Source organism: Vipera berus (assembly GCF_964194415.1).
Source record: "Vipera berus genome assembly, chromosome: 1".
NCBI classification, from domain to species: domain Eukaryota; kingdom Metazoa; phylum Chordata; class Lepidosauria; order Squamata; family Viperidae; genus Vipera; species Vipera berus.
In genome coordinates, this window is record NC_138202.1 from 286,091,177 (window position 1) to 286,109,655 (window position 18,479).

Below are 18,479 nucleotides of genomic sequence, written 5' to 3' on the forward strand. Positions count from 1 at the left end.
GACTCCCTCTTCTTTGTGGCAACCCCTGAGATACTGGAACACTGCTATCATGTCACCCCTTGTCCTTCTCTTTATGTACATTTCAAAATCTGTAAAGGATGCAGCCATCTCTGAGTGCACTGTCCATTCCTTTGACAGGCTTGGAAAGTTTATAGATGAAAAATAATCTTTTTCCCAACGTTTCTTGATTTTTAAAAAATATATGGACTTGGTCAAAAAGTAGAAACTAGGAGGACAAACATTTCAAATTGTAGCCTGCCTGCCTGGGGAAGTCTGGGAGCTGAAGTCCCACAAATCTTAAAGTTGCCAAGTTGGACACTGCTGCTTTATAGTGTTGGATCCATAGAGGATATAAAAGGACTCAACCTTCCTACTTTCTAAAAATTTCATGCAGAGAAGTGAATTGTTTGATAAGTTAAAGCTTGAAATGCCTTGTTTACTCTTTGGCAACGAACCAGATATGAGCTGAACCCATATTTAGCCTCTATGTTGCATGCTAGTGACTGTATACAAAAAGTAATGGGCGGGCCAATGATTTAATTTAAATTTGATTTCATTTTGTTTACATATAACTAAAAATGAGCAAACATAATATAGTCCTTGTCATGTATTCTATCATGTTCCTCTTCTGGCACATTCAAGGACATTCAGTACTTTAGAGGGTGGCCCCAGGCCTCTGATTGTGCAGCTCCGGATTTATTATTATTTTTTAATCTATTTAAGTTGAAATACTGGAAAATCCTCTATATCTGCCCTTTCAGCTGAATTTTTCCACGGTTCATTGTATCATGATATCAAATAATTTCCTGTTAGATTCTCAAGAACTTTGAAGATCAATAAGAATTCTAGTCCTTATGTTCCACAAATATAGAAAGTAAGAAAATAAAATTATGATTTAATCCTTATTCAGATAAAGCTTGTTTCCTCTATTTCATTTCTGGAACTCCTGTGGAGATTAATCTTCTAGCTTTGAAGAGCTCTGTTGCTTCCCTTAAGGCTTTGGTTGCCTCTTAAATGGCTTATCTCTTGGTGTTGTGTTTCCTTTATAGCAGGATTATCTAGGTATTTACATTTTTTAAAAGTTCCTCATATGAATATTGTTTTTAAAAAGAGGAAGGTTGTTGTGTTGGTTTCTCTGTACCAATATATAGAGAATATCTTATTGTCACTTTGAAGCAACCAAAGGACATCTTATAATGCATATTAATTAAAGGTTGCTAGACTAACTGGAAAATAATATTGCAATTTGAAGGAAGGCAGATGTGAAAACAATGATTGTTTGTATGAATAGAAAGGTCTGAAAATGTATAGTGAATAGTATGTTATAAACTGGATTAATTTTTTTTCCGTATCTCATGCTTTTCTTTGGTTTATTCCTTTTCTGTCCTTTGCATTATATTGCTTACCTTGAAATCTGTAATCTCCCCCTCCCTCCCTCTTGCCATGTGTGCACACACGAACATAAACATATCTGAATATTAATACTTTAAATTGGTTAATACAATGCTGGCACCTAAGATGGACGCTGTAGGTTTATTCAACATTCTGTAGCACCTTGCATTCAATTTAGTTTAATTCTATTCTTATAGACTAAAGCAACAAATAAAACAATAAATAAAATGCAACAGTTTGAATAGAAGAAACATAGAATATGAAAACATTAAACCACGAGCATTGAGCCAATTGGCATTCATAGCTTATAGTCCTATATTAAAGATTGCCACCTAAAATAAGGACAGTGTAATTGGCTCTTCCTTGCTGGCAAATTCTACAAGTAATTGTATAACATTGGTCATTTTAATCACGGTCAGAAAAAGAATGGAAGTTATATTCATCTAGTACCTCAAAATGTTGCCTAGAAAACTCTATGGAATTGTCATTGTAGTTACCAGGATTCAACTCTGACTCCAAAGCAGAGAGCAAATGGTATCTAAAATCTCTGTAGAAATCACAATAAACTTGGCATGAACTGATAATTCCAGTGTTCCAGCTCTACCAGGACAGATAGCTTGTTACAGAATAGAAGAGAAGAGAATTCTTTATTGGCAAAGTGTGACTGGACACACAAGGAATTTTTCTCCGGTGCATAAGCTCTCAGTCTACATACAAGCAATAAATGATAAATCATGATCATGATTATAAAATACAATCATAATCAATCATAAGATACAACACTCAATGATAGTCATAGGATACTAAATAATCAACATAAATCATGAGATACAAACAACAAAGATATAGTCATAAGAAGCTAGGAAATAGGTAATAGGAAAAATGAAAAGGATAATAGTAACAATAATTACTATTACTAGGTGGTTTGACATCCCAGGGCATAAGACAGTGTTGTGGGAATTAGCTGTCTAACAGAGTGATAGCATGGGGTGGGGGAAAACTGTCTTTGTGTCTGGTTGTTTTGGCTTGCAATGCCCTATTGCATCGCCTTGAGGAAAGAAGTTGAAACAGTTTATGTCCAGGATGTGAGAGGCCTGTAGATATTTTCACAGCTCTCTTTCTGGCTCGTGAAATATACAGGTCCTCAGTGGAAGGCAGGCTGGTTGTAATTATTTTTTCTGCATTTTTCTAACTATCTGTTGAAGTCTGCGTCTGTCTTGCTTGGTTGCTGCGCCAAACCAGACAGTTATAGAGGTGAAAATGACAGATTCAATACTTCCTTTGTAGCACTATATCAGCAGCTCCTTTGGCAGTCTGAGCTTTCTGAGTTGGTGTAAGAAGAACATTCTTTGTTGTGCTGTTTTGATAATGTTTTTGATGTTAGGTGTCCATTTTAAGTCCTGAGGTATTATAGAACCTAGAAACTTGAATGTCTTTACTGTTGGTACCGTGTTGTCTAGTATTGTAAGAAGTGGTAGAATAGGAGGCCTTCTCCTAAGATGGATTTTCCTTAAAAATGGGACATAGGTTTGTTGGAATGAATGCTGCAGTTGTGATCACACTGAAGAGATGGGGGTGTTCTTGTACATAAAGGCCATAACAATATTCTTCCCAGATAGTTTTTGGAATGGCACTCAGTTTGAGAGAGTACTGAATCTACTGTAGCAATCAACTCCCACTGTAACTCTGCAGCATCCTATCGTGGGTTCTCTGGTATTGTGACTACCACATGGCTCTAGCACAGACATGTCAAACTCACGACGTCACGTGATGTTGTGAGACGTATTGGGACTGTTTTGCCATTGCTGGCAATGGGTGGGCACGGCTTCCGGATGATGCGTCTGGCCCGCAGGGCGGCAGTTTGACACCCCTGCCTACTGCTCCCAACTCTTTGGCTTTTTTGGCTGGCCTCCTGCATACCAAATCACCTTTGCCAAGTCATCTTGTCAGGCTCATGTGCCTTCATCATATTAGCCTTTTTTCATGGGTCTTTGCTATCTTTGTTGCCCTGCTGATTCCATTATTAATGCTCATCTGTCTTTGACACATCCACATCACCTGCCTGGAAGAACTTCTATTAAGGTTACTTAGTAGAGGTAGACTTTTTCATGTTTGGTCAGATTGAAGATCTGGATGTGAGAGAAAGAAAAGGAGGAGTTTGTAATAGTTGCTATGGGGCTTTCTATTACTCAAAGGAATAAGACTTTCAGAGGGTCTTAAGCATTTGCTACATTTCCTTGGGATGGTACCCTTGATAATTTTATGAATAATGATTAGATTTCCATTTTGATAAAGAAAATTATATCAGGAATGAAAGGAAAACCATTTTTTGTGTCTTTGTCAGATAAATATTTTTACAGCATTTGCCCAGTGTCCAAAAATGATGGTATTGTTATCTTATTTTTTTAAATATAAATGTAATATATTTGCTCATATATTATTTCTGATATACAGGTAGTCCTCGACTTACAACAGTATGCTTCATGACCATTCAAAGTTACAACGGCACTGAAAAAGTTACTTATGACCATTTTTCACACTTATGAGTGTTTTGGCATCCCCATGGTCATGTGATCAAAATTCAGATGCTTGGCAACTGGTTCATATTAATGACATTAATTATTAATGGCTGCAGTGTCCCGGAGTCATGTCATCATCTTTTGTGACCTTCAGATCAGCAAAGTGAATGGGGAAAACAGATTCACTTAACAACCATGTTACTAACTTAACAACTGCAATGATTCACTTAACAATTGTGGCAAGAAAGGTCATAAAATGGACAAAACTCACTTAACAAATATTCCACTTAGTAACATACATTTTGGGCTCAATTGTGGTCATAAGTTGAGGACTACCTGTATAATTATTGCATACTGCCCCGTAAGAGGCTTTCCCTGAAAATCAGATTAAAAAATACAAATAGGATGCTATCTGAATATGCTTACATGATATCCGGAACTATTGATACAAAGTTTAATTTTTTAAAAAAATGTCCAAGATGGATCCCAAATTCTAGCCTATAGTGGCCAAAGTCCTGATATTAATAAATATATGAAAAATGTAGCTTTGTTTTATATTCTAAGGGAAAATATGAGTAAATATAAGTCTAAATTAATCTACTATTACATGTGGCTATAATTAATCTACTATTACATGTGACTATAATATTCAAATGAGTCTTTAGGAGCACTTTCCTTGAAAGTACAGGCACAACATTACATTGCTGATAGAAGATGCTGCCTTACTGTGCCTTTATGTATGAGGAGATTATGCTATACAAATAAATATTACGAACATTAATTTCTGGGGAAAAGTAGGCATGCAGCTATAATAACTTGTGGTCACTGATAGGTTTTTGTTGCCTTGATTTTGTGTAATCCTTATCACTATGGATTGTAGTAATGATTTCTATAAACAAATCGTGCCCTGTAATTGTTTTTGCCTTTCTAGAATCCCACAAAAATCAATTTTGATACTGTTTTGAGAGGAAAAAAACAAGATTTGCAGTGCTGAGTGTTGCTATTAACTTCCAACTCTTAAAAAGTTATTTTTATCCTGTCTGGATGTATAGTGAGCTTAGGATAATAAAACATGCTACTATTATATCTACCGGTAGATTTTTTTCCCCTTTCCCCTTTTTCTTCTTCTTTCGTTGTCCTGGGTCTTTAGAGCAGAGGGATAAACCGTCTAATTAATAAGTGATTTACTTAATTATTTGTTCAGCTCTGTTGCACCCTCTTTTTTCAAACTATTTACAAATGACATCATATCAGTTCAGTAATAATGATAATCATAATTATATCTCAGTCATTTCTTCTGAAAGTCTGCAGTTGTATTTATCACATGTTGAAACAGAATTCCACGGTATCTCATGAACCAGACAGTGATGGATTCTGAATCCCTTATCACAGTTCCTCCAGGGTCCAAACTACTTTTTATTTGTATCAGTCAAAATAAATAGCATTTTTTTTGAAGGGAAGCCATATAATGCGGTTAGTTGATTATCCTAAATCTCAAAAAGATTATTTCCACTCAGTGAAAAGAGAGAGGACGTGGAGAAAATATTTCCCCTTGGGTAGACATCTCTTTTTTCTTGGTCCTTTGGTGGAGGCACAAACTCTTTTTTGGGACTCCATCTTTTGGCCAAGTTGCTGATGATTTTGAACGGTGGGTTTCCCATTGTTCTGCTTCTTCCTTTCTAGGTGAGCAGCCAGAGGAGAGATTGGTGGGGCTGAGGGTGTGAATGAAGAAGGAGCCCTTAGCCCAGGGGCGGGCCACTCTGGCAACTTTATGACCTGTGGACTTCAACTCCCAGAATTCCTGAGCCAGCCATTCTGGGAGTTAAAATCTAAAGGTCATAAAGTTGCTATAGTTGCCTACCCCCTGTTTTAGCCAGATGGTGTGAGCATCAGAGGAGGGCCCCCATTGAGTGTGATTATTGTGAGTGTATTTGTGTGGGTGGAGTGGGGAGGTGGTTGCAGGGTACCCTGATGACACTGACAGCTAGTAAATCTAAAGTGTTCCAGGTGCTTGGCTTCTCTGGGATGAATGAAATGGAGGACATTGGGAACTGGGAAGTCTGGAATGGGGGTGTGTACTACCTTTAGGGGGTGTCAGTGGTGGGATTCAGCTGGTTCGCACCACTTTGGCAGAACCGGTAGCTAATTTTTTGTTGCCCAGGCCCAGAATGGACTTCTGGAAGCGGCATCCACACAGAGAACCGGTTATTCACATATTTGAATCCTACCACTGGGAGGTGTACAGGTGTACCAAAGTGTTATGGTGATGGGGGTATCGGGAGATGTAGGAGACAGGAAGTGGGCTATTTTTGGAGAATGTGGAACTGTTCCATTCTGGTGTAATCTCCCATTCTGGGGGAGAGAGAGGTTCCCAGAGGATGGGCTCCAGAACGAGTCCCAAAGCTCAGAAAACTAAATCTCTGGCCCTGGTGACCAACACAGATTGGATCCTGCAATGAATTATAATTGTATAGCAGGAAGAAGACAGACAAGAAAAGCAGCCCTCCTTCCCAGACCTTGGGAGAGCTGATTGCTTTTCCATAATCATTCTGCCCTCTAAGGAAAGTAGGTGAATAAACCCCCACCCCCACAATCCTGGCAGGCTTGACTGCAGGAAATGATTGGGAGGAGAGCAAAACAAGGTCCCATTTTTTTAAAAAATAATGTCTTTGATATTTTTCTCCCCAAGTCTCAAATTAATAAGTCCTGGAGTATTACCATTGATTATCTGGAAAATAAAGAAACTGCGTTAAACCGTTTCAGAGCCAGAGATTCTATAGTGCTTATATATTCTTTGCAAAGCTTCAACTTTTCTTGATCAGCATAAGAAAGAAATAGGTCAGATTGTAGGACTCTTTGCCCTTGACAGATCCCTTTGATGTTTATGAAGTAGCAAAACACAACCAATCAGTTCTTACTTTACTCTTTCATTCAAAACTTATCCAAGGTTACTTTATCCTTCCAGGCTATTGAATTGAGCTTGGATCTTTCTTAAAATCTTCTAAGAAATGCTGTTTCCTTAAGATATAGTACTTTGGGATGCACAGTTCTTAAAATATATTTCAAAAAAAAATCCAAAGAATTGCGTCTGGCATATCCTCTTGCTCCAAGAGAGATGCCCTGCAACACAATATTTCTGATGGTAAAAAATATTTGGGAGGAATGCATAACTGCAAATTTAAAAGCAAGAGAGGAAGTTTTTGCATATAGCATTCTTTATTCTTTAGAATGATTGGACACACAAGGAATTTTTCTCCAGTGCATAAGTTCACAGTGTACATATAAACAGCAGATCGTAGGTCATAATCATAGTTACAATCATTAATCATAAGTTACAAACTACAATTGATAAATCATAAGAAACCAATAGGAGAAGATAGCAGGAAAGATGAGGAGATGAGAAAAGATGAGAAGTGAGACCGTGCTGGGGGAATTAAATATTTAGCAGAGTGATGGCATGGGAGAAGCAACTATCTTTATATGACTGGGATAGAAAATGCATTCAGCCAAATCCAAGTCATTGAGCATATCCAATTCCAAAACAGAGAAACCGAGTGCCTAGAACCCTTCAGTTGTGGCTGAACTATAAGTTCCAGCATCTCTAGCTAGTGTGGATATTGTTTATGGATACTCTAGATCAGGGGTCCCCAACCTCCGGTCTGTGGACCAGTACCGGGCCACGGCATGCCAGCAACCGGTCTGCACAAACAAGGAAAGCCTCATCCACAGGATGCAGGCAGCACACAAAACCACACTCCCTCCGGTCCACAGAAAAACCTCTCTCCATTGGTGCCCAAAAGGTTGGGGTCCTCTGCTCTAGATGAAATGCATTATCTGGCTCCTTCTCATTTGGGGTCCAGAACTGGGATAGGATGGAGACAGCTTTGGTCACATTGGTGGAGGACCTTTATAAGGAGATGGATGGCGATTCCTTTAGATTTTCAAGAGCCTGCAGTCGCACAGAGTATCTCACCCTTCTGCTTGGTTAGGGATTGGGCTTACTGTTTTGCAGCAACTTCTTTTTTTCTTTCATGGCCAATTCCAGTCAGTGGTAGAAGAAGGTGATGATTTGACTCATTGACAGCTTCTCTGGAGAGTGGCAAGATTTGGTTTTCTCCCCACTATTGTTTAACATCTACGTGAAACCACTGGGTGAGGTCATTCATTGACTGAAGATTCAATGTCATCAGTATGTTGATGATGCTCAGGTTTACATCTCAGGCCAGGCTGGAAAGGCTGCTTAGGTTTTGTCCTGGTGTCTGGGAGTCTGATTTTGAATCAGGATGGAGTTGTTGCCTGGGCAATTCCAAAGACTCTCTTGATGGGGAAGCCCTACTGCAGAAGGAGTATGTTTGGGACTTGATGGTGTTCCTGGACTCATGGCTACTGCCTGAACAGCAGGTTGAAGTCTTGGCTGGGGAGAGAAGCTTTGCCCAGCTTTGGCTGATGCACCAGTTGCAGGTTTACTTGGAATAAGAGAAGCTCAGTACAGTGAGTCATGTCATCATCACTACTCACCTAGTTAATCGCAGTGTGCTCCACACTAGAACTCTGGTTAGTTTCAACTTTGGCTGCCATCTGAATGTAGTTAAAAACAGAAATCTCCCATTTGCAAGTTGATGCATACTTTTTGGATCCTTTGATTTTGTATGCTTTTAACTGGACTGTAGATGTTTGAATGATTTATATATTTCTGTAAAACCTCCAAGAGTCTTATGAGACCCCAGGGTATAAATGTAACAAACAATCATCCCTGCATTGCTGTGCAGCCCTCAGCATTTTCACATCTGACTATCTGAATCACAGGAACCAAATTAGTATGAGATACAGCTGCTTGTGCTTGACTGAAATTGAAAAAGACAGTTTCAGTAGAACTCCAGTACAAGGAAGTTATGGAAATGTTTTGATTTAACTGTCCTTTCCCCTTTACCCTGTCCTCTAAGTACAACTCTTGGAGGAAAAAAAAAGTATTTGTACCCAGAAATTTGCTGGTGAGGAAAAAGTAAAGCACAATCATTTAGGCTAGTAGTTCTCAACATTGGCAAGTTTAAGATGTGTGGACTTCAACACCCAGAATTCCCCAGCCACACATCTTAAACTTGCCATGATTGAGATACACTGCTAGGCAGATAGCAAATACACGGTCTCAGTGCTAGTCTTTTTTTAGCTAAAACAATATCTTGTTACACTAACCACAAAAACAAGGATGGGCATTCTGATTACCATTGGCTCCTCCTTCTAAATGTGTTTTGCAGTTCCACAAAAGAAAAAAAGCAGAATTTTAGTTGAGCTTTTCAAATGCTATCAATGCCATCCCATCAGTCCTCTGATTCCCCCGTTTTCTTTGTACACAAAAGGAAGAGAGTAGCACATTTGGGGAAACCTCATGATTTGTATATGGTTTGTTTATTTGTTTATTCATTCATTAATTCATGCATGCGTTCGTTCATTCATTCATTCATTCATTCATTCATTCATTCATTCATCATTCATTTATGAATAAACCTGAAGGTAACCTAGGACATCTAAATAAGGAATAAGCATAATCTGTGACCACAGAACAATGAGCCTGTGTTTGGAAGAGAGGGACAATGATAGTAAGGATTGATCCGATCAAATGGAAGTATTCTGGGGGATGAAGATAGTTAGCTGGCTGTGGATGTGACCCTTTGAAATTTTATGATTTATATTTCTGAAAGGCTTAGAGCAGTTCAATATGAAATGCTTTATATTGTACATGAGATAATATCCTTTTAAAATGAGGCACTATATCAAATGAATCAATTATAATGTAAGCTCTTAACAAGATGCCTTGCTGATTTCCTTATAGATTAGTTAATTTCCTGCTTCTGACAACTCCACTCTGTAAGCTTAGCTTTGTCACCTTAGAAAGAAATCAAAGAAGAAACAATCAACTATAGCAGCCTCTCATTTCAAGTTTCCCATGGAGATAATTTAACTATAACACACTGATGTTGAACATTGATAGGAAAATGACAGGCTGTGATTAAAGTTGTGTCCTAGATGAAATAAATGTCTGGCAGATGAAAAGAAAACCCCCCTCCCTGGGAGAAACTGAGCTTAATTCCAATCCTTAACTCATGCTGAAATGCTTTTTATGACTTGTTATTGCTCTGTATTATGCGCTATGTTGTTTTTAATAACCATAATCAAACATCCATTATTGGATTCAGCAGTAGAAAAATTGCTCTTCCCCTCCATTTTCTTGAACACTTCCCAACGTAACAAGAATAGTTACATAATCGGTACCCTCTCATAAAATCCAAGGAGCTGCTCTGCCCTCAAGATATTGATGTCAGCTCCCCCCCCCCATTCTTAACTCTTTTGTGAGGCTATTTTTAGATTTCAATTTAGATTTCAGTACTTCTGTATTGTGCAGCCTGAGTTCAGAAACTGCTTTTTTATTATCAGCCAGGAAACTGCAGATTCTAACTGCTGTTGATGTGTTTAACTTTTAGCAGAGAGAAAACATATAATCAGTCACTGAGAAGCAACTAGGCAGGGTGCGAATGGAAAGCAGAAAGAGAAATCTGTTTTCACAATAAATTGTTGCATATGTTGGAATTTTCTCGTCTTTGTGGCAAACAGTCACCCTAGGTGTGGTGGTGCTTCCAGGATGGGATTTAATAGCCCTTCTCATTATTTTTAATGCAAAGGGCTGCTCAGTACAAGTCTCTTTTGAAAGAGTTATATGAAAGCTCTTCGTGGTGGAACAATTCCAGAGGAATACTGGGCCAACAGAGAAGTTGTAGAAAATAAGAGCATAGTAGGAATAAGGTTTGTGGACTTGTGGACTTCAGCTCTGAGAGTTGAAGTCCACAAGTCATAAAGTGCCCAAGGTTGGGGACCCCAGCCCTATAGTTGTCTTTTGTTGAAAGAACCAGTAGTAGGTTAACAAGGGGCGAACCAATTATTGGAGTACCTTAGAAACGTTCTTGTAGACATACTTCCCAAGTATTTTCTCATGCCTGGCTTTCAGGAACTTGGTAAAAATCTTACCTTTTAGAAAAGCCTTCACTGTTATTTCATTGCTGCTTTCATATTTTAAGTAACTGGATCAACCCTGAAAAGCTTCTATATTCTTTTACTGCTTTTCACTAATAGGTTTAATTGTGAACTGAGTTACTTAGAACTCTAGCACAGGTAGTATATTTCAGCATAGGTAGTATATTCATTTTAAATGAAATGAATGCATGTATACATAGAACATAAAGTCCTACTGTTTGGTGTCTGCACAGAGTAACCAAGCGTACATTTATTTTACCAAGCATTAGGAAATTCCAGTCCTACAAGTTCTACAAGTTCCCAAATTTAAAAAAAAACACAAAACTTTCAGAACCTAAATTGAATTTGATCAACTCAGAAATGAGATGGTCTTTCCTATTAACTGAAGGAAAGAAATCTAATTAAAATCCAAACATATCTGCCCCCCCCCATGTTTAATTCATGCAAACATAACTAATTTCACGTGGTTGAATCTTGAATTAATTCAGGAACTAAAACTTAATTTTGGTCTCTGTGATTTATAGACATCGCTTATACAACTGTTCAGAGTTCCAGTTAAAACCTGTTTATAAAATTGTTTTGTGGGAGCCCTATCCTGACATAAACCATACAGCTAAGTGGGGGATTCACCAAAACCTTTTTCTGTCTTCAGCAGTCACAGCATGCAGCACATTCATCCTTGAACTGATTCTCCCTCATAAACATTTTTGCTTTTTCTCCTTGATTTCTCAGTTTTATTTCAAAATTTCCTTAGAGCTGTTCATCAAGATAACTTGTTCTCCCTTTGAAAGCCTCCAGCTTTTGGCTTCATGACATTTTACAAGTGCTAGTGAAGTAGAAGTAAACTTCCTCCCTTGTATGGGCATAAACTGTGCCTTTCTTTGCCTTGGTGAAGGTCACATAGTGGACTCTTTTGAAAACTGCCAAGCGTTTACTGAACAGGCTGGTTGCAATCATTTTTCACATGTGTGACATTTATAGGAAGAGATTGGTGTATAGAGTGGTAAAAATCAGGAACCAGGTAGCAGCTTTTCAAATTAACAAATGTTCTTAAATGGCACATGGTTTCACGAGTTGTGGCTCACTTCATGAGACTAAATTTATGTAGGATTTAAATTGAGGTAGAGAGAAGGGAAAGCAGTTTGATTATGCAGATGCAGATTACAACTGAGAGAGATCATCAGTATATTATCAATTAACAATTCTAATATCTTAAAAGCCTTCTGTGTTTGTTGAGATCTTCTGAGATTGTCTGAAAACAGAATAACAGGGCTGGAAGGGACCTTGGAGGTCTTTTAGTCCAACCCCCTTTTCAGGAAGGAAGCCCTCTACCATTCCAGACAACTGGCTGTCCAATCTCTTCTTAAAAACTTCCAGTGTTGGAGCATTCACAACCTCTGGAGGCAGGTTGTTCCACTGATTAATTGCTCTGTCAGGAAGTTTCTCCTTAGTTCTAGCTTGCTTCTCTCCTTGATTACTTTCGATCCATTGCTTCTTGACCTGCTTTCAGGTCATTTGCAAAATAAGTTGACCCCCTCTTCTTTGTGGCAGACCTTCAAATATTGGAACACTGCCGTCATGTCACCCCTCGTCCTTCTTTTCATTAAACTAGACATACCCAATTCCAGCAACCGTTCTTTATATGTTTTAGCCTCCAGTCCCCTAATCATCTTTGTTGTTCTTCTCTGCACTAAAACTTTCAACGGTGTGTTTAAAGTCCCATTTTCCCAAAACAGCCACTTCAAGGTCTTTCATAGAGTTTTCTAGGAGGTTAAAATGTTTTGATATTACTTTGTGGGGTTTTTTTTGAGTTGTGATGTCAAACTTGTGCCCATTAATTGTTTTGTATAAAGTTTGTCCCATTTGTCCTACCTAGAATCCAGAGGGGCATCGTTGACAGATGATTACAGGGCGAACATATGAAGGTGCCTCTAATCTTGTGTGTCTACTTGTTGGGCTTTGATGCTGCTGCTGCTGGGAGCAAGGTAGATGTTTGGGTTTGTTGCAGGGTCTAGTTCCCACATTTGTGCGGGCTCAAATTCTGCCACCTAATGCTGTCTTGGGCTGACTACATCAAAGACAGCCTTTCTCCAGGGCACTTCTTTGAGGTAGATTTTGTCGGCACCATAAGATCCACCCTATTCATCATCTAGCAGAACCCATGCTGATCTTTCTGAATCTGATAATTCTGCATCTATGTCTCTGCTTGAATTCTCTTTCAATATTGTCACCCAATGATCATGTTGAGGATCAGTCACTCAGCTTCCCTTCAGAAGTCCTCTATTCCAATTGCTATTCCAATTGCAAGCCAATTGCTACAGTGGCAGAATCCCTTTGCCTTGGAAATGTTAAGGAAACAAAACAACCACTTCACAAATGCATGGTATAACAAAGGAGAACAAACTCATCAGGACCCAATTCAGCAGTCCTGAAACTGTTAAATCCAACTTTTACACTTGTACTAGTCTGAATTTCAGATACTCTTACATGTAGATAGTCATACCCAAAATAATTCAACTGCATGTTTTCTTAATGAGGAAATTTCATTTATATATATTCTGCAGAAAAGATACTAACTGTAATAAAGAACTGAGCCTTACTATGTAAAATATTAAACAAATTAAAGTTGATACTTCCATATAATTACATTCTTCCTTAGCTTCAAAATTATTTATATTTGTCATTTGCTCATTTAAGAAACTAGGCTACCGTAAGTTATTTTAGCAAGATTTAGCTGGAGTATTCCTATGTACTCTTATGTGTCCCTAATTCTTTTGAATCATAATAACTGGGTCATTCTTCTCACTGGCTTCTTCAGAGGACTTTGGCTTTATAATAAATCCTGCATATCTACGATGGACTCCAATGTTTACTTAATTCTCCTTATCAAAAATACCTAACTCATGCTTCATAGTACTTTTGCTCTTGGAATTGGATACTTTCATGCTTTTCTGAAGCATGAGTATAGACTGTCAACTCTGAAAATGAGCATGGCTGCACACCATTTTCCCTACTCATTTTCGGTTGACACATAGCACAGAGGGAACGGGGTTTACCAGGTGCTTCGCTAGACTAAACAGATTTTCTCCCATGGGAACCAAGGTCATTGGCTGCTCCCGGGACTGCAGGCTGGGCGTTTCTTGAAAAGCCCGCCAAGAAGTTGTATTGGGGAACGTAGTAGCTTGCATAGCTTTAGGGGTGGGATTTCTTAACTTTGTATTGGGGATTGTTATGTGTCTATTCAGACTTGGTTTCACTTTTGACATGCCAATACTTTTTTTTATCAATAAACATGTTCTTTGAGGACCTTGCAAGCCTCAGAGTTCTGCTTTATTTGTCTCTGTCTGTCAGAACCATGACATAGACAAGTATATATTTGAATAAGGCCAAACTAAATGTTGTGAATTCTTTCAGCCCAACTCTGAAGTGGACCAATTCACTCCAGCCAACTCACTACGGCAACTTGTCGTGGCCAACTCACCATGGCCAACTTGCCACAATCAACTCGCTCTGGGACAATTTAACAATTTAATTATTTAAAATAAATAAATATTTAAATTTTTGCCATTTACATTTCATTTTGTCCCTCCTTTTGCATCCTTTCTTTAATGATTGTCTTCCACCATTTCTTTGATATTAGTGTAACTCTTGCCATGCAGGGAGTTGTCCCTGCAGTGAGTTGGCTGTGGCAAATTAGCTGTGGTGAGTTGGCTGTGATGAATTGTCATAGACCCGCCCAACTCACCTCGCAAGGTTGTAGTTGTGGGGAACACAGGAAGAGGAAGGAGTATTAGGTATATTTACCACGCTGAGTAATAAATATGGGGTAAAAATATAATAAACTGACAAGGGAACAAATCTACTGAATACTTTATTAGAACTGTTTTTATAATGGTAAAAACAAAATGCCTAAAAAAAAACCCAAGACATTTTATATGAGACGTGAGCTTTTTTATCTAAGCAAATTATTGCTGTTTATGTTGCCTTTTATTTCAGCTGTAGAAGAAGCCATCTTTTAGAAAGAGTATGCGAAATTGACTTAGAAGCTTGTCAGCTGTTGATCCATGGTTTTCTGCTCAACAAAAATGGCTCTTATGTTTCGGAGGGCGAAGAGAGGCAGACTGAGGAAGTAGAGGATATAGAAGATGCCTTTTTAATCTCGAAGTGGGAAGAGTCAAATTGCTTTTCAGTTAATAGTTCCAAGCAACGTATTGGCAAGAAACACCAAAGTACACCCTGCGAAAGGAAAGAGGTATCAAATTTCTGTTTATTTGCTTTGTTTTCCAGTCATTCTTTTCAGTGTTGATGAGGCTTGTTCCATTTTGGCCTGCGAGCAAGCCAGCCTACTAAAAAAGTGAAATCTATTATTTATTGGAATCAGATGATGAAGTGAGAAAGGGATGCTTGATGCATTACAGTATGTTGGCTTTCATTGATTATCATTATACCTGGAGCCATCCTACTGGCAAGCAAACACTGTGCATTTGGGGAGTTATTTCAAGTGTGAGGTGGCTTCTTTGTGCGATATTTTTTGTGTGCTTGTTTTGTGGCTCATGTTATCCTTTCAGTTGACAGCAATAAGATAACCCAAACCACTCTAAGTTCAGAATCAGAGCCATCCCAGATGCTTCCCTACCAGCCACTATGTTCAGCCTTCCATGTAGTCAGCTGTCCTTCAGTCTTCCCTTCTATGCCACTGAACAATTTCCCAGTTGCTCCCTTCACCCCAGATTCCTGGCAAATTTAAACTATAATTGAATCTTTGTGGTCTGAAGTTCCTTATTGGGAAGCCTTAAGTTCTAATATGGCCAAGATATGAACCACCCCTTCATGCCACTTTTTGCCGCTGATAAATTAGGGGAGGGGGAGAGAAGAAGCAAGCAAGGCTGGCTTGAAGTAGCCCAAGCTTATTTATAAGCCAATTAAAATTTTGCAAGTATTTTGGCTTGAATCACAAAAGGACTGTTTATTTCTAAATTGAAGGTATACATTCTTCTGCGAAATACCCTGTTTCCTCTACGCATTCTGACTCCTGGCTAAACTACACCCTTATTTTTGAGTCTTGAATTTGCTTGGAATAAAAGCGCAAGTCTAACATGAGCAAAATCAGAGGGCTGCATCTGTGCCTTTAATAGTGAAGTTGCCAGTTCCATTTCATTCTTTCAAGGTCTTTCTCCTTCAGAAGGACAAGGTCAAGTTGTTGTGTGTTTTTTTTATAAAAAAAATGCTAGAAACCTTTTTCACACAAATATCCAGCGTATATATCAAAATTAGAATATAACAAGGGAGAAAAGGAAAGGAATTGTAGAGCCACTCAGTACCCATTTAAATTCAATCACAGGGATTTATTTTACAGTGGTTCAGATAGAAACCTCCGTATATCAATGTTCTTTATATACGGTATTACTGATTTGGAGAAAAAGTAGCCACTTTCACCTGCCACAGTCTTTCCAAAATGTTTCCTGGGCAATGGAAAGAGCCAAAGAAGAAAAGTGCCTACTGACATACTATATTTAAAAAATAATTTCTTCAGAAAAAAGTCCACATTACTTAGTCATTTTAATATTTTTCAAATCAGCTGTCAGTTTATCCATTAATGCTGTAGTCCATGCCCATGAATGTTCCATACGTGGAGGAATCTTCCATCTGAGGTGAACTAAAATGGCATCCATTTAGGATGGGTTTGCTCAGTTCAGGGATCAGTGTTGGCTTGAAGGTACAGATTGAGATGTCTAACAGTAGATTTGATCTGGTCTTTCAAAGAAGACCTCCTTAGGGAGAAACGTATCTGGTGCAGTGAAAACTACAAGTTTGAGAAGTGAGTCTTTGGATGGATCTGACATTGTTGAGCATTTATCATTATTTTCACTGTGCCATAAGGCCAATTGTTCACTTTTCTTTTTTTAAAAGTCTTTCTTCAGCTGTAATTATTTTACTCAATAATATGGGTAAAAAGTTCCTGAATTGTTGTGGGCGATAATTTATTTTACCAAAGCTAGTCCTCAAAGCTATTTGTTACTGGTAACTTACTGTCTTTCCCAAAATTAAATGAATACTTAATCAACTATACATATAGCTAATGCAAATGAACTCTGAATTATATAATGGTGTCTCATTACATATTAGTGATTACTTGAAATTTATGAGAAGGCAAGCCACAAATACATTAAGAATTTCTCAACTCTCTGATAAATTTATTCTGAATCAAATTGCAAGTAGAAGCCTAATTTCAGTGTTTCAGCAAAACAGAGTTTGGCAACTTTAATGGGCTTCCCTCAGGAAAGAAAGGCTCCCCAAACACTTAGATAAATAAACATGGCTAAGAACTATATCACTGTTCTTTTATGGCAATCACAGCTGTAACAGTTGTCAGCCTCTGAGAGGGCAGGAAAGGCTATCCAATCAGTCTTCAAATACTCTTTAATGGTGTCACCCCTGTACAGTTAAGTTGTTGGCTTTCTTTTCTCACACATCTTTATATGGTACAGTGGAGATGGTTTCATATTCTCTGTCTGTGTTGTAATTCCAATAAGCAAGACAGGAGATCTCCTTTCTCAAATGGAGCCCTGATTCCATAAGATGCACATGGGACATTTTCATCTACTGTATTAATTGCAGCTGTTGATATTGATATTGCCTGCTATGATTCTTGATCAGGATACACTGCCCCAGTGTCTGTCTAAAAGAACTTGGGGGTTCTTTTAGGCTTGCAATTCCTGCTTGAAGAGTAGGTGGCAGGTTTGGCTGTTAGCACCTTTGTACAGTTTTGTGTTGTGCTCCAATAGTGCCCATTCCTAGATTGGGAAGCTCTGCTCCTGGTCACTCATGCCCTAGTCACCAGCCAGATGGACTATTGTAATGTGCTTTACATGGGGTTGTCACTGAAGAGTATCCAGAAACTTCAGCTAGTGCAAATTGCAATGGTATGAGCAGTTATGTGTGCTTTTAAAAGATATACATTACACCTCTACTTGGTTAGCTGCATTGGTCACCAGTTTCCTTCTGGGTCCAATTCAAAGCCCTTAATGGCATGGGGCCAGGTTAGATGACTACCTTTTCCTGATTACATCTGCCTGACCAATCAGATCTAGTGGAAGAAGTACATTGCTGATCCCATATGCCAAACAACCCTATATGGCAGTACCTAGGAGATGGGCATTTTCTGTGTGGCACCTGCCTTGTGGAATACAATGCTCCATCTCTGTTAGCATTTCACAAGTCCCTTAAGACTTAGCTATGTCATCAGGCATGGGTTCCAAGGGAATGAAGAATTTTGGAGGGAGCTCTATTATTGTTAATATCTCTAACTCTCTCCTTGCCTTTTAAAAATTGTATAAACAATTTTATTTAATTGTTGATTGTGTTCCATATTGTTGCTTTTTAATTTCTTTATTGTGTACCACCCAGAATCACATCTCAGGGCAGCTATATAAATATGAATAAATCACATCACACTCATTTTGGCAGCACCAAAGCATTTCCTGGTTGAAAGAATTAGCTGGTGACATCACCATTGCCTGGGGGATGCCCAGTTGGAAGTTC

At 38.5% G+C, this 18,479-nt stretch overlaps 1 protein-coding gene across 1 annotated transcript in view; it reads left to right on the top strand.

Annotated features, from left to right (window-relative positions):
• DISC1 (DISC1 scaffold protein) overlaps positions 1–18,479 on the top strand; it is a gene marked incomplete at both ends in the record, with an annotated part of 176,299 nt that overhangs the window by 125,195 nt on the left and 32,625 nt on the right. Inside the window, one exon of the mRNA XM_081312602.1 lies at positions 14,934–15,189. Coding sequence (XP_081168728.1) covers positions 14,934–15,189 — 256 coding nt within the window. The remainder of the gene's footprint in view (positions 1–14,933; positions 15,190–18,479) is intronic.